Consider the following 18,079-nt stretch of genomic DNA (forward strand, 5'->3'; position numbering starts at 1 on the left):
CGGCATCATTTTTATAAGTCAAGTGTGACTCCACCCGCGCATTAGAAGAAGATGTACCATTTTTATTTCCTTTTCTTTTAAAGGAATCTTGATAAAGCCTAACAAAATGCTCAGTTGCTCGGCATTCATTCTTCCAATGCCCTTTCATGCCACAACGATGACAATTGCCTCTTGAAGGATTGCTTTGAGAACCCATATTGTTCTCCCTTTTGTGGCGACCACCACCACGACGATTATTATATCGTCCCCTGCCATTGCCACGTCCGCGCACATTATTTTGACCCTGGTTTTTATTTTGTCTTCTCTCAGACTGGCCATGTGCTTCAACCTCATTTGCTTCCGGTAACGGAGCAGTTCCCGTGGGAAGAGCCTCATGGTTTTTCAATAAAAGAGTATTATGTTGCTCAGCCACAAGAAGGCAGGAGATCAACTCAGAATACTTTTTGAATCCCCTTTCACAGTATTGTTGCTGTAATACCAAATTTGAGGCATGAAAAGTTGTGAGAGTCTTTTCCAACATATCCTCATCTTTTATATCTTCCCCACATAATTTCAATTGGGAAGCAATTTTGTATATAGCAGAATTATATTCACATATAGTTTTAAAATCTTGTAACCGTAAGTGAATCCATTCATAACGAGCCATTGGCAATACCGTTACCTTAAGGTGGTCATACCTTTCCTTCAAACCAGTCCACAATTCAAGTGGATCTTTCACCGTAAGGTATTCAACCTTCAATCCTTCATCCAGATGATGACGAAGGAAAATCATTGCCTTTGCTTTGTCTTGACTCGACGTCGTATTACCATTGGTAATAGTAGCACCAAGACCTTTAGCGTCAAGGTGAATTCCAGCGTCGAGTACCCATGACAAGTAATTATTTCCAGAAATGTCAAATGCCACGAACTCAAGCTTTGATAAATTCGACATGATAAAACTATCATAGAAAATAATTAAATTAGACTAAAATAAATAGTGAGTACATAAGTAATTAATAAAACTTTTTTTTTATCCATGATAATAACGTGACACATGTTATTGTACAAAGTAACATCAATTAGTAAATTAATGTGTTAGTATCAAACTTCCGAGCAATTTAAATGAACATTCTGCCTAACATATAACTTAAATAATTTCTAGCAAAATTGCTAGACAAAATTAAAATTTAACTAATTTAAAATAGCATAATTCACTTGATGATTAGGCGAGAACATAAACTTTTTGGACTTATATATATTCCATTGTTTAACTACCAAAAATATACACACACTGTTTAACACCTAACCATTTCATAATATGTAGTATATTATATTAGAGTGATTAATAATGAGAATTAAGTATATGAAGACATACCAGAAGCTTAACTTGGAAAAATTGAAATGATATTAGAGTTTCGTGCTAATAACGTGTTATAAAATTTAAGAACAAAAGAACAATATAAAGAGGAAGAGAAGAAGACTATAAGACAAGAGGAACAATATAAACTAATATTCTTTCTTTCAAGTGTCTTCAACATTATTTTCAACACCACTATTTATAGGATTACATTGAGAAATACCAAATGGTGTCATAAACATTACATTAAACCTTGAGAATTACTATCCATTAAGGAGGAAATAAACCTAGGAGTTATGGTCATTCAATTAACCATATTATCAACAACATTACTACCAATAAAGGATGAAATTAACCTAGGAGTTATGGTCATCCATTTGACCACATTATCAACAATATTACTACTCATAAAGGAGGGAAATTAACCAAGGAGTTATGGTTATCCATTTAACCACCAAAATGATTTACAACATTTATTACATTAATTGACAGTTTATATCAGTTGTATTTTTTTTGTCATTTTCTTATCATCTCTGTTTTTTATTAGTTGAACATCACTCTCATCATTGAACTATGCCCATATCTCATTTTATTACCATTTCTGTTTCATATATAAAATAAAATAAAAACATTGTTCATTTTTAGCATTATTGTTTCCCATGGATAGATAGTTTCATCATATTGACCTATCAATGGGATTTTTGGATCAGGTTTGAACTATTTTCAACCAGTATTAAAGCCTTTTTGTGTGTGTGTTATTTGTTTTAGATATGTTGGAACTTTTTAAGTGAAACTTTTGTTTATATGAAACTTAGAAAAGATAATGAAGTGCCAGAAATAGCTAGTAGAAATAACGTTTACCGGTCATACTCAGATTTTATTTTTGAAAATAATTATTAATTTGATATATTTCTTAAGAAGAACTCCACAAATAGATTAGTAGTTTTGTTATATTATTTTTATTAATTATAAATTATTTAAATATTAAAAAATAAATAGTATTTAATAGAAAGGAAAGGTAAAATAGACATAAATTGATAATTATCTCTTAGTTTTTCTGAATAAGTAAAGTTGGACAACTATTTTTAGTATATTGGACAAATAACGATAGACGTAGGGAGTAATAGAAAAATCGTACGTTATACCCTTCAATTTTATGATTTAAAGTTGATATATTCTTCGTTATAAAAGTTATTCATATATATTACCATTATAAAAGTGACTCACATATACATTTTTCATCTAATGAAAATGAAAAAACATTGATTTTGAATTTATTTTTTGATTTTTTATTTTTAAAAAATTATATATAGATATATATGATCCGTCTAGCAGAGTTTAGAGTATACTTGATCTTTCTCATATATGATTTATTTACTTCTTTAATTCAATGACTAATTTAAATTTTAAATATCTCCCTTATAGATCCATTCTCTTATCATTATTTGAATTTTTTATTTTTCTTTCATTTTTAAAGTAAAAATATGAGAAATAAAACAAAAAATGTGAATGAAAAAAATAAAAAATTTAAAACTACAATTATTGCGATTATACTGTGATTTATTTTTTGCATCTGTAAAAGAAAACTAAATTAAGTCATCTATGATAAAATTTATAAGACTAAGATCAAAAAGTCCCATATGATTCTTTAGATTTATCTTGAAAAATCTTTGAGTTCATCCTAAATGGTCTTCCATTTATAAAACTCTAAAATACTTCAAATTCCTCCTAAAATTACTAAACTCTACATCTTTATTTTATGTATATGGAAAAACTTTTCTAGACTAATAATTTTATCTGATCAATCTATAAATCATACTACTAAGCAATAAGCTGGAGAGTAGACAATGTCAAACTTGAAATTGTCAAGTTTTGCTCTTTTTATATGTATCAGAAAATGAAAATTAAATAACAAAATTGGTAATGCAACATTTTCATCATAAGTTGACAAAAAGGCAATTGGGCAATAGGTTATTATATAATATGGCAATTTGTTACACAAAATGATCACTTTCCAGCTTTGTTGGGAATAAACCATGCCTTGATGGGATTGCTCCATCATTACCCAGATATTTCGAGTTCGAGCCTTGAATTTGGAGAAAATTATGTTGGGAGTGTCACCCTGAATAAGTCCTACAGTACGTGATTCAAATTTAGTTAGAGCTCTAGTATGAGTTTTGAACACCAGATGATGAAATAAAAACAATGACTTTATATAATTAGGCAAGTGGACTCGGTCTTTAATTTTCATTCTTTTATTCAAATAACACCTAACTACCTAGATAAAATGTTTTTTATTTATTTCAATCATGCAATTAAATATTAGAATATTTGTATTTATCGTACGTCACATTAGCTTTATTGTTCGTGTGCTGACTAAACTTGCAATTTATATATAGTCAATATTACTTCTTCTACATATTCTTTCTTAAATATTACTCTCTAGTGTGCTTCTCCATAACTTTAATATCATTAGCAAATAACATGAATCACGATTTCTTGTATCACAGTAATATATTCAAATACCACTATTATAGATGAATCAGATTAAGATCTCAACTTCTATCCATTCAAAATTTAAAAATTAGAGATAATTTTAATTTATTCTCTGTGAATTTTGAAAATCTAAACTATTCTCGTCGTCTATAAAGACCACAAAATCCTTAAAACTTAATATAATTCACCTCTGATGATTGATTTGTCAACCACTTATATAGTAGTGGTAACTTGTGACCTCTTCAGTCTCCTCTGAACCCTATTCTTTTCTACTAACATATCACTTTTGTTGATTTTTAGCAATATTTAAATATTAATAAAAAATATGCATCATATGCATTGTCTTAGATGTACATTTTTATTTAAAATATTTGTCAGTATTACTTGATCATTTACTAAATCATGATAAAATTAATCAGGGTTTTCCCATTTTACCCTTACAATTAATATGACCTTCGGAAGTATAAACAAATTTTGAAGATTCAAAATTTCCTATTTTTTTCAAGAAGCTAATTAATATGAACAAAGGGTAAAATAGTAAAGTTAATTACTCTATTAATAATTTCTTAATTATAGTGTAAAATAGAAAGTAACTATCTAATATGAGATGGAGGGTATACTATTTTTCCTTTATGGTGCATTTCATCTTTTGTTTGTTGGGCTTAATTAATCATTACTTGATGGAAAAGAATAACTTATGTAACCTCTAAATCATTTATCATCCTTATTTACTATTTCCTATGTCCCTAATTACTTGTCCACTTTTAAATTGACACACCTATTAAGAAAACAATTATTGACATAGTGAGTTTACCATTTTACCCCTATTAATTATGAAGTGGATGAATTAAAAATTTAAGATTTTCAAAAAGTTCTACCTTTTTCAAAGTAATTAATTGAGGGTATAATAGGTAAAAAAAAATTGTCTTTTCTTGATTTATCAAAATGGACAAGTAATAAGGGACAACTATAAAAGGAAAAATGGACAAGTAATTAGGGACAGAGGGAGTACTCTGTTGTCTTCTTACTCATTGTAAGGAAGAATTTCTTAACTATAAATAGTAGTGGTCTTTCATTGTTTTTTAGTACAAGAAAATAAAGAATGCATAAAAATTAGTCAAAAAAAAAAAGAGTTCGTATTAATTGAAGAGATGTGTTCTTTTTGTGGAGCTTTCAATTAAAGTCTTGGCCAGAGTTTGTTGTGAGTTATACTTAAGCTGTTGTATTCTGGAGGGGACAAGTAAAGAGGAATACTGTTGGACCAACCGATGAAAAACATTTATTGCAATGGTCTTGAATCTCCATAAAGAGAACGAGATATCTGCGCCTCAACCTGAATTTTTTTTATTTTCTTCATTTTATTTTTTAATTGTATTATGTGGTCTTATACTCCATCCATTCACTTTTACTGTCACTTATTCCTAAAATAGATTTTGATTTTTACTTGTCACTTTTGACATATTAAGAAAATACAATTTATTTTTTCATGTTTTATCCTCAACATCTAATACTTATTTTCCAAGACATCATTTTTTAATATGGATAGTTTGATAAAATATCTATATCAATAATTATTTTTTTAATGAGTGTGTTAAGTCAAACTGTCACAAGTAAAAATGAAATAAAGAGAGTAATTTCACCATCACTTTCATGTGTGATTTTATATTTTTTTTAAATATTATTTTTATTGACATGGATGGTCAAAAATCAAATGGGAGTATTTTCTACCATTACTAAGACCAATTTTCAAAGGTGGCATTTGTCTATGAGTTTGCTGATTTAATTTATTCTATCACGCTTAGCTTGCATATAGTAGTCATCTATTTATATTCACAAAACTTCATAGTAAGAAGTGCATATTCACTAATGGTCGATATATTTTTTTCGAGTTTCATACCTTAATTATTCATTGTTCTATTTATCTATACTTAAATTATCACATTTTTTATAAATATCATACCTTAACTATCACTTTCTTTGTATTAAAACACACCTTGCACACGCTTATTATTGAGTGGAAACAAATATTTCATCAACTCAACATTGGAGTGTGTTTAAATACAAAGAGAGTGATAATTTAGGAAGACAAAGAAGACCATGGATAGTTGATGCATGAATTTTGTAATAAAAATATATGATAGAAAACGGAGTCGTTTGGTGTGAGGGATAAGAATAAATAGTCTTGGGATAAAAAAATAGTCTCGGGATAAATTTGGTGTCTTGTTTGGTTGTCATGTTTGGGATAACTTATCCCACCATTTATACCATAGTGATGGGATAAGTTATCCCATATACATGGTGGGATAAGTTATCCTAGGATAACTAATCCCAGAATAATTAATCACTACAACAAATATGATATATAGCTACGAAATTATTAGCTACGACATCAAATTTGTCACTAATTGTTCGCTTTTAATGACACAAAATTTACTTTTCGTGCTTAAATATATGAGACACATACTTTTAGTGACTAAACATATAAATCCGTAGCAAAGTTTCGCCTACTAAAGTTTCCCACCAAAAAATTAATTGGCGCCATTTGTTAAGTAGTGTTAGTCACGAATTTAAAGTTATCGGTGGCACGTTATTTCGTCACTAATAATGTATCTAATTCATGAAAAAATATTTTTTGTCTAAAAATCTATTGATTTTTGGATCCAAAAAAATTTCATCTAAAAAAATATATTGTTACAATATCGACAAATTAGAGTTCGTAGTTAAATATTATAAGTTTTAGCTATAAGAATTTAGCTTTAATTATGATATTTATTTTTGTCACTAATAGAATAAATAATTGGTGACAAAGATTTTATTGTCTCTAATCAATTTGTGATTTAGTGACAACAAAAAACTTGTCACAATATATGTAAGGTGTTAAATAGCGACGACTTAAAATTTGTAGTGAATAATTCAACTATTTGCTACGAAAAAAATTCATAGCTAAATACAATTTATTTTTTGCTACAATTGTTCATAATTACAAGTGACAGCTTACAAAAAGAATAATATAAGTGCTTCATAAGAAATAGACATAGTCCTTTCATTAATTGGCGAGGGAAAATATTAAAACCAACGAATTCGGTCCATTTTGTAAAAATGAAAAAGTTCAATTCATGAATTTTCTTAAATAACACAATTATAAAATGCATCATTTCAAAAATACAATCCAGGTTATAAGTATCGTCAGTGGGGTACGGTTCTGCCACTAGATCACTAATATTTGTTGGTTTAACACTTTTGTTTTTTATTTGACACACTTTCATCGATAAAGACGATTTTAAAAAATAATTTCTCTAGTCTTGGTGCTAATTTTGGTGCATGTCTATTGATTTGTGATTGGTAAACTGCATAGACTAAGTCGATCTATTTGCTTCTGTCTAAAAATATGTAGATATTTAATAGTAATTCCGCAAACGCACATAGATCAATTATACAGAGATAACATCGACTTACAAACTTAGACTTTGCAAAGGTGCGAAATATTTCATGAGTTTCTATTAACCTTTTCCATCAGTGTGAAAATCGAAATAAACTAAAAAAGCAAACGCACATAGATCAATTATACAGAGATAACATCGACTTACAAACTTAGACTTTGCAAAGGTGCGAAATATTTCATGAGTTTCTATTAACCTTTTCCATCAGTGTGAAAATCGAAATAAACTAAAAAATGAAAGGATTCAACAACCTAGGATTTCAAATATATTATGATGAAGTATTATAGTTATGGGTATCGATGTTTTTTTTTCAAAACAATTGATTTACGGACCGAATTGAAACCCGATTATTCAATTTTTTAAATAAAATCGAAAGTTTAATTTTATATAAATTTATAAATGTACTAAATAATTTTTAAAAATTATAAAAATAACTGAATAAAATGACAGAATCGTACTGAATATATTTAAAGATATGTTAAAAATTATAACAGTTTAATTAAAATATAATCTACATTTGAATGAATTGTGGGTGGTAAAATTAACGCACTTGTGTATGTGTATAAATAATCATATAATATATTATATCTACAAAAGTTAAATTTGAAAAAAGTGAATGAAGTAGAAAATAAATTAAAAATGAGAGACAAGAGAGAGTTGATCGGATGGTAAGCACTCTTCACTTCCAACCTTAAGGTTGTGAGTTCGAATCCCCAAGAAAGCATAATGTGGGAGCTTCTAGGGAGGAGTTTAAAATAAATTTGAGATGGTGGAGGATAATAGGAAAATTATCCTTTTTATAATAATAATTTTTTCCCTAATTAATACATTTAATAACAAAATAATTTTTGGTATATAAAATAGTCATTAGTGACGAAATTAGATTTTGTTCAACTACGAAATGCATATAACTTTAGAGACAATTGATATCGTCACTGATTGAAGTAAAATAATTAGCGATGATATAATTTTGTCGATAGTAATAACATTTTTAGTGACAAAACATACTATTATCTACAAAAAAATATACTTTTTACGACAAATAAATTTGTCACAAATGTTAAAGCATTTAGGGACGATTTTTCTTTTTGCAGTTAATATAATACTTTTAGCGACGAAGCACTAAATCGTCTTTGTATACTTTTAGAGACACGCATTTAGTGACGACTGAGTGACGAATTATTTTTCGTCTCACAAGTTTTTTAGTGACGAAATATAATTTATAAATGACGAAATTATTTGTCCCTGATAATGAAAATATAATGAAATAAATTGCAAGAAGTAAATGATATAACAGTCAGAAGGGATAGAGAACAACCAAAGGTTAGAAAATTGGAAGGGGAAATTAGTCGTGTCAAAAATATATTTAAATTGTTATATTTCTTTTGGAAAAAAGCTTTAATATGTCATCAAATTTTGAGAAATGACTTATCTATGTCATCAGTTAAATATTTGGTTCATTTATGTTGTTTGCGTTTGAGAAAAGGCTTATCCATGCATAGATGAAACAAACTTTTAATGGATGACATAGAATGAGTCTTTTTCTCAAAGTTGGATGGCATATTTGAGCTAAATTTTTTTTCCTTTTTTTGAGTTTCATCTAAATTACTAGAAGTGTGAGAAACACACCTAAACTATCACTCATACATTTGAAAAACACACCTCATGTAATAAGTGACGGTGTGTGTGTTACACTCCTTTTTTTTAAAAATAAATGATATCTACATGAAACTGTAAAAAAATTCAAAATTTAAAAAGTGAAGTGTCTAAAACGTACCTAACATATTAAACTACTGAAAATGTGAGAAACACATCTAAACTATCACTTATAAATTTAAAAAAACGCACCTCAAATAATATCTGATATGTGTGTATTACTCTCTCTCTTTTTTGAAACAAAATCATCACATGAATTATCAAGTGGAAAACGATTCATGGTGGAGGAAGGGATAGTGGATGGGGGGTTGTTGTTCATTTTCAAGAAGGGTTGAAATGAAGAAGAAATTTGAGAAGTTATCATGGTGTTAGTTGGAGATGAAATGAGAAAAAATATATTCATTTTTATCCCTTTTCATATATGGGAAATTGAAGATTGTAAAGTGAATGTTTAAGAAGTGTAGATTCTTTTTTTATTGAAGATTTTTAGATGCAATTTGGTTAACTTTCATTATTATATTGATTGTATCCAAAAACACTCCGGATGTTAGATGAATTTTTTTCTTTCATGCTTAGTAATTTTATGTAATATGAATTATGAAAAGTAAGCCAAATAAGTATTATGATGTACTTCCTCTGTCCAACAATAGTTGTCCATTATTGATTTTGCACTTTAGAAATTATAGATAGAAGGGTAGTTTTACTATATCACTCTTTAAATATAATAATTACTCCCTTCGTTCCTTTTTATATGTCACTTTTTAGATTTCACTTGCATTAAAAAATTAAGAAAGTTTACAATTCTACCCTTATTTGATGTTTTTTTAAGTCAACTTTTCAATAAATGATAAATATATTCATCCTTTATTTTTAATTTGTTTGTTGATATTTCTTTTTCAAAATCAAATTTTATAGAGTAATGCAATGGTGAGAGTAACTGATTAGTAATTAATCAATGTATGAAGTAATTACAATGAACATTAATTACTTATTAATTTTTCTAGGTTGGTCAAATATATATTTTCAAACTAATTAACTATCAAGGGTATAATAGGAAGAATATTGTAATTTATGCATTGATTTATGAAATGACAAGTGTTATGAACCAACTATTTATAGTAAGGATGACATAAAAAGGAACGGAGAGAGTTCAATGTCTTGAAAATGTAATAAAGATATGAATATAATTAATGATAAGGGTAAATAGGAACTAAGAGTAAAATTATTCATTGATTTCATAAAGTGAACAAGTAATGTTGGACATTCCAAAATAATATAGTGGACAACTATTGTTAGATGGAGGGAGTATTTTTTTTTTCATGTGACAAGTTCCTTTTTTTTTTTTAAAAGATAGTGTAATTACTTCAGGTGTGTTTCTCAAATTTATGAATGATAATTTAGGGTAAGAAACTCGGAAAAAAAACTGATTTAGGCGTACTTTTGACAATTCGCTTTTAAAAACACATGTAAGCAAAAAAAAACATGAACAAAAAAATTCATGTCAGTCAACATTGAGATATGTTTCTCAAACTAATAAGTGATATGTTAGGTGTATTTCTCACACTCTCAATAGTTGACGTATGAAACTACAAAAAAATATACTCCCTCTTTTTTTGTCTATTTAAAAAATAATGACCTATTTTTTTTTTTGATAACATTTTAATTTCAGCATGTTTAAGGCCACAAGATTAAAGAACAATTTTGTACATTTGACAAAACTTTAATTTAGGACCACAAGATTCAAAAGTCTTTTTTATTTTTTTAAACTCTGTGCCAATCCAAACTAAACCACTTTTTTTGAAACGGAGAGAGTAATAATTTAAGTGTATTTTTAACACTTAACTTTACTAATTATGATTAGAAAGATAGATGTAGTTTTTTGTTTTCAGTTATTCCTCACATGATTGATAATTTTCAATGTGTGATATTAGTGATTCTAAATGCTCAGTCTATTGAAAATTATCTGAGTAGATTTTGCATAGCTCACAATCAGATGTCAAAGCAATGTAGAAAGAAATAGAATGGATGGATACTCACAAATTTTCATCTTGGAAAAGGTTGCAAGAAGTGATGGACATATGCAAAGAATGGCTGATAAAGCAGAAGAGGATCCAATAGGGACTAGAAATATGTTGCTTGAACTCTCCGAAATTGTTGCCGCACCCGTATCAGCTTCTCCAAAATGCACTATACTACTTTCGGAGTATTCAACACACACTAGATTACAGTTTTGAAGAGTCCGAACAACATAGCTAGAAATGCAGATGAAATTCCAATGTTATGCTTAATGTACACATGACTAGAATGGGCGGATCTAGAGGATAGTGAGAGGGTTCACTCGACCCCCCTCGGCAAAAAAATACACGATATATATAAGACATTTTTTTAGAAGTATATATATAGATTATGAACCTCCTGAATCACTCCTATTTAAACATTACGAAAACTTGAACTCTCACTTTAATACCTGTGCTCTTCAACATATCAACCAACCTAAGTTGCACGAACTCTTCACTTTCGGTGCCGCACTCGTATCGACACAACATGGGTGTGGGTGTGGGATCTATACCGAATATGGTCAGTCGATTTCGAGTACTTTGACCAAAATCAATTGAGAAATTCGAGACAGATACAAAAATTTCTGAAATCAAAACACAAAAGCTAGGGTGAAATCATAATTTAGGCATAGTTTTTTTATAAGTAAAAGATATTTGCATTAGAAGTCCACAACCAGAAGGTGTTTTAAAGATATTTACAGGTCAACATCACTTTTGAATGTGCAATTAACTCAAGAAATCTATATAGCACCAAAAATAGTAAGGAGATGCATTTGTACGTAATACTAATTACGGATTCAAAATTTTCTCTAAAGAATCCGTGAATTTCTTTCCTTCCAACACCCGGACCCGAGCAACTTAGCAATCAACTACACCTTAATCTCAAGTGTACCAATAACAATTAACACTTAGTCCCAGCCAGTTGGTATCACCGATATGGATCATTTATACTCATCCTGTTTGTTTTTTTTTTTCTGCCACAAAGGTCGTATTCATTACAAATCAATTACACTCATCATGTTTTATTCTTAGCTATGTCTGCATTGCTCGAGCGACTGTAGGCCTATGAGACAACTTATTCTTGTCATTAAGATTTAGTAACACGTCTCTTTTAGTGCATTTGGAGGTTTATGTTGGAGTTGGAACCGAACATGTTCGAACCATCTCAGTTGACCTTTTCTCAATTCATTCCTATCTGATACTTGCAACTTTGTCTGACGTGATAATTCTAATTTGTCAGTTTTATATGACAAGTTCTGCGCTCATCTTTGAATATCTATTTTCATCGGTCACTCTTTTTTTTTCTGCCAGTTTGTTATTCTAAATGTCTGATTGACCTTGGAGAGCTCTAACTTGGGAATAGGATATAATTTGTATAACAGTGGATTCAAGCTGGGATGGAGTATAAATGACTACATAGAAAGTTAAAAATAAAAATCCAACAGCCTACAGGGATGATAAAGGTGAGTACGAAAAATTTCAAGCGAAAGAGCTAACCACAGTACAACTGGTGCAACCAATACCTACAATGTAATTCTTTCAATTTACAAATAGAGTCATTCTGAGACTATATATCACTAGCTTAGGTTATTGGGACTTTTCTGATAGCTTTTGTGTTGGTCTTCTTTGAATAAAAAAGTCCTATCATATTCGGTACTGAAGAAAATTCCAACACATCCTTCCAGATTAATGCCTAAATGTGAATCATAGTTGAAAAGCGATGCACTCCCTCAGTTAAAAGATGTGTTTTATACCCAGATTTTGAACATCTAAACCAATAATTGCCATTCTAAACATAAAATAGCAGGTTCACTAACTGATTTTTTATCCTGATAATAATGCTATCTAGTAACAATAGGAAGTCTTTTTTTTTCCAGGAGTTACAATAGAAAGGCCTTTTTGGAGTCGAGAGGCTCTCCTATTCTAGAAGATAGTCTACACTTTGACAACATTGCTGAAAATAGGAATCCCTTGGATTCTGAATTGATCCAACGAGCTGGTTTGCATATGGACCTCGAGTCTATATAGAAGTCATCGAGACAAAGGGGGACAACAATCTCTCATGTCTTCATGAGAGATAGTCAGAAAACTCTATAAGGTTTTGGTTGAAGCAGAGGGACAACAATTAGTTATTTGCCTCCTATTTATTTGCTGTTATAGCTCGGCGCTGAATCAATTTCTTCTATTTGGGAAGATAAAAAATTTGTATAACTAGAAAATAAGAAAATTTATTTGTTTAATTTTATATTGGATAATAAATAATAGTGTAATATAAGCAAATTATGTATTAGTATTGACATTGCTTAAAGTGCATTAAGTATATTTTAGTCCTAAAATGTAAATATTTATTTACTTTAAAATTAAAATATTTTCCCTTTGTTATTACATAAATTTATCTTATATTGAAAAGTTATATTTTTTTTACTTTTATGGTACAGTATAACTAAATAAAGTATTTTCAACATTTCTCATCTAAAAAAGATTAAAATATTTTCTCCATGTTGAATTCTTAAGTAAGTACAATTTACTCATGAAAAAATGGGTAAACTAGTATTCTACCCAACCCATTTGTTACCCAATCCATTTTTACACATCAAATATGAACGGATTGAATTATTACCCCTTTTGTATTGACCCATTTTCAACCCGCCCAAATTTGATCCAACCAGCCTATTTACCACCACTATAATTTAATGTAAGACATCTCTATTCTTTCATTTACCACCACTAAAATTTGACAGTATTATATTTCTACAAGAAGTATCAATCTGTATAATTCAGCCTCAGTGGAAGACAAAGATATAAAAAGTAACTTCTTAATTTCCAAGAAATGGTACAAAAAGAAAGCACTTATAGAACGAATGTCTTCGAAAAATTACTTAACTAATACATAATTATTTCAGAAAGTCATTCAGTTTTGACTTTTCTTATTCCTCCTCTTCCTTTTCTGGTTGTCATCAGTCTATATAATAGGATCAATAAGTATCCTATAAATGACATCTTTCATCTTATTTTTGGAAAAAGTATAAGCATCTTCATCTTTATAGAAGAACTCAATTACACTCGTTAGATTAATTATGCACATGAGCAAATTCCTTGGTATAATAGTCTTATTCACTTTGAAGTATTCTTCATTTAAATCCTTCCAAGAATTTTCTATTATATTTCTTACTTTTATGTGTGCTTCTTCCTTTGTAACGCCATATTCTTTCATATAACATTCGACACCAGAAGGTGCATCTCCTCGTTTTTGTTCTTCCTAATATGAATAAAAAAACAAAATTAGATACAAAGATAGGGATAGGGATACAAAATTAGAAAATGGTAGCAACTAGCAAGTGAGGGTATTCTGAAAGAAGAAGATAGGGATATATATTTTCTTTATTGAAAAGAAAAATAATTTTAAAAGAAAATTTAAATGGTCTATTAGATGTCAAAGTGAAATCTTCGATATAATGTAACAAGTTAACATAGTGATGATATAAAATACTCCAATTATTAGTGTAAATAAATAAATTAAATTATATATGTATACCTCATGTGATAAAAGATCATTGAGTAATCTTGTAATGATAGAAGAAGCAACATGTATTGGAGGTTCAGTTGCTATCCAATCAAATGCATCTTTAGTTGCTACCTTTCCCATGCCTAACCATGCAGTAGCGCCATCTGGACTGTACGTAAGCACTTGTTGAAATTCCATTCTTCATGTATTGTTCCATTTTTAGTACTGTCTTACCATAATACCATTTTGCCTCTTGAAAGTAATCCCTCACCACCTTTTTCGTCTAGAAATAAAATAAAATAATAGTTGTTAATCAATTTAAGTATATGTTATTTGCTAATTTATTTATAAGTACCTCTATTATGTAATAGTTGACTAGAAATGACTTGTAAGTATAAATAAAATAAAATTATGTAAGTTCATCTAGTGTCCCATAAATATCATATGTGTCATCAATAAGAGAAAGCATGTATAAGTTTTTTGTTGATATTTTCCTCGCAATGCTATACTGAGGTTGGAAGTATACGCCTAAATTCCAGAAGTAAACCTCTGCCAATCTGTTTCTTACATAAGGTAATGTCTTCACTATTTCCAATTTTTTCCACCACCTATGAAAAATTATGTGTTTCTTTAGTAGGCACATCATATATTTAAGTAAGTTTTTTAACATTACACCAAAGATTAAGGTGAATGATGACTAGTTACCTTGTGATATCACATAGCTCTTTTTTATGTAACATTTGCAAGATATTGAAGTCTAATTTGGCAAAGTTTAGTAAGACTTGATTGTGATTTTGATTTTCTTGGTAAAATGATATGTATTTCCTTGCTTCTACCCTCACAATACTATCTTTAATTGGAAACTTGAGTGCGTTAGCGACTTGTTGTGCAAGTGGGGAGTTGCTCAATTTAGGCAAAATTAGTTTCAATTGAGTGGTGGTGAAATTTAGTGCTTCATTCAGAATTACTTCGCCGTGTACTCTGAATTGTGCTGCCTCATATAAGCTCAACATTCCATGCACGTCGTTAACCAATTCTTTCTTGAAATTTGTTTGTTCGTCAGTGAACTTCTTATAAGCATCTGCTTCAAATATATATATATATATATATATATATATTATGAACAAGTAAAAGAGGACATTCTAGATCAATGTATGTAGTATTCTACGTAAATGATATACTTGTTTGACTACTTTTACAATTTGATTTGGAACTTTTGATGGTTTTAAAGCTTTACATCTTATTTAAATATGACATTTAGGGTGAGTAAACCTCTACTTCTATTTAGTAAACCTCATATTTTAGGGCTTCTATCCTACCGTGGCTTCTGTAGTTCAGTAGCAATAATATGTGTAAGATGAAGCGGAAGAGTTTGTTAAATTTTGTAGGAAAGGGAAAGGGGATGAGTGTTTCAGAGAGCTTTCCGATGGCTTCTGGTCATTTCTCCATTTCCTTTTTTTTCTTCCAATTGTGTAATGAGTTTCTTAGTATGACATCTGATTTGAGCTCTAAATCTTGTTGAAATTTTCTTATGTGTTGTAGTATTGAGGTTTTAATTTTGATAAAGAGTTTTTTGTGACATGTTTATATGTAAAGGTTTTATATTTTCAGCTTATTTAGTGTAAATTTGAAAATAAATTTGATAGATAGTGTAATAGGTTTCTCTAGCAAATGAATTTTCCATCATGGATGAGATCTTGATTATTGAGAATGGAGAAGAATGATGACGGGATTGAAGGATTTGCTTCAGAAATGTACTCCACAAATGTTTTAGATTGGGTCAGGATTTTTAATTCGGGTCAGGTAAATAGATAGTTGAGTGGGTTTTTAGTTTTGTAGGTGAAAGTTAAAACAAAATAAAATAGGGTAAACTTTTATGATGTCGCCACGTGTCTCTCCGTTTAGTGTAGGGATATACATGATCCAAAAATTAAATATGATGGTAAGGGTATATATAACCTCAAAGTATAACGAAGGGTATTTGTATACCATTTTGAAAGTTCGAGGATATATTTATCCTTTTTTTCCATTATTTAATACTAAAAATAATATATTTTTTAAATTAAAAAAATTTAATATAGAAGCCAAATATAACGAAACGGAGGGAGTAGTAACATAGCGGTATGACAATATTGTTGTAAGGGCAATGACTAAAATGAACATGTTGTTCATGAGTCATCTAGTATACATATTATTCATCAATTTTAGGCCTTATTTGTTTGCTTTTAATGAAAATCTAATTTTTCATCATTCAAATTTAGTTTGTGTTTTTTAGGAAGACTCTTAATAAATCTGAACAAATCAAATTTAGAACATTCTTAACAAAATTTATTTATTATGATATATTCACAAAATATTCATATCGCTTTCGCCTTTCTCTCTCTACAAATGATTTTTCCTTTTTTTTCTCAATTAAATACCAATTTTTTCCTCCTAAATTGATAAGTTTTCATATCTTTACAAGTATTTTAATTTGTTTAGTATTTTCTTAAATTAGCAAAAATTTTTGAGAGAAGGTGGGGGGTGGGGGGTGGTATTGATGTTTGTCAAGAACTCTTGTTGTCATAATATTTTTTAGAGTATTGATATTCATCAAGAATCAAAGTTTTTGAGTGAAAAAAATACTAGTCATTATTAAAAAGAAGTTATGTATATACTTGAGCTCTGTTGTTAAAATTTGAAGTATCTTATTAAAAGGTATATTTTTTAAAAATGAAAATTTATAAAATTTTATTTATATAGTGTTAAATTTCATATGCACAATCAGATATTGCAAACAAACAATCTTAGTCATTCATTATATAAATCTAGAGGCCACATTTTAATATTCAAATGCGTATTCAGATCTAGACATCAAGATCTTCATGCACATCTTAATATCCATATGCTTATTCAAATTTAGACGTTTTAATCTTAATGTAAATAAAGGAGGCTTTAGGCCACTGGTCTTAGTCATCATTGATTAATTCTTATTGGAATTTGAATGAATTAATGTACTCTCTTTGTTCCATTTTATGTGAGGTAGTTTGACTCGGTACAGAGTTTACAAAGAAAGGAAAACTTTTAAAAGTTGTGATCTAAAATGAATGATAAAAATTTGTGTGGCTATAAATCATTTCATTAAGGATAAAATGGACTTTTAAAAGTTAAATTGTTCTTTTAAATAGAAATGTGTCATTCTTTTTGGAACTGACTAAAAATGAAAGTAAGTCATATAAATTCTTACCGTAATACCATTTTGCCTCTTGAAAGTAAGCCATCACCACCTTTTTCGTCTAGAAAAAAATAAAATAATAGTTGTTAATCAATTTAAGTATATGTTATTTGCTAATTTATTTATAAGTACCTCTATTATGTAATAGTTGACTAGAAATGATTTGTTTTCATCTGCCAAGTCTTTCTCAAATTCATCGTAAACATCTAGAAGACCACAGTAAATAATCTTCATATATGATGGTAATTGTTCGGAAGCATCAATATTCCACCTACATATATATAAAAGAGCAATTATAAAAATGTTATAATAAGCTATCAATATATATATATACAACATAACAAAATGAATTATTACCTTTCAATTGTCTCTGTG

At 28.9% G+C, this 18,079-nt stretch overlaps 1 protein-coding gene and 1 pseudogene across 1 annotated transcript in view; both read right to left on the minus strand.

Moving 5' to 3' along the window:
• The window catches only part of LOC107063478 (uncharacterized), a 1,061-nt gene extending 130 nt beyond the window's left edge, over positions 1 to 931 (minus strand). Inside the window, exon 1 of the mRNA XM_015315390.1 lies at positions 58 to 931. Within this exon, the coding sequence (XP_015170876.1) occupies positions 58 to 931 (874 nt within the window). The remainder of the gene's footprint in view (positions 1 to 57) is intronic.
• Positions 932 to 13,946: 13,015 nt separating this feature from the next.
• On the minus strand, positions 13,947 to 17,750 carry LOC102595064 (sesquiterpene synthase-like; annotated as a pseudogene).
• Positions 17,751 to 18,079: the final 329 nt, after the last annotated feature.

The sequence above is a fragment of the Solanum tuberosum genome, unplaced genomic scaffold (genome assembly GCF_000226075.1).
Source record: "Solanum tuberosum cultivar DM 1-3 516 R44 unplaced genomic scaffold, SolTub_3.0 scf00358, whole genome shotgun sequence".
In the NCBI taxonomy this organism is placed as follows: Eukaryota; Viridiplantae; Streptophyta; class Magnoliopsida; order Solanales; family Solanaceae; genus Solanum; species Solanum tuberosum.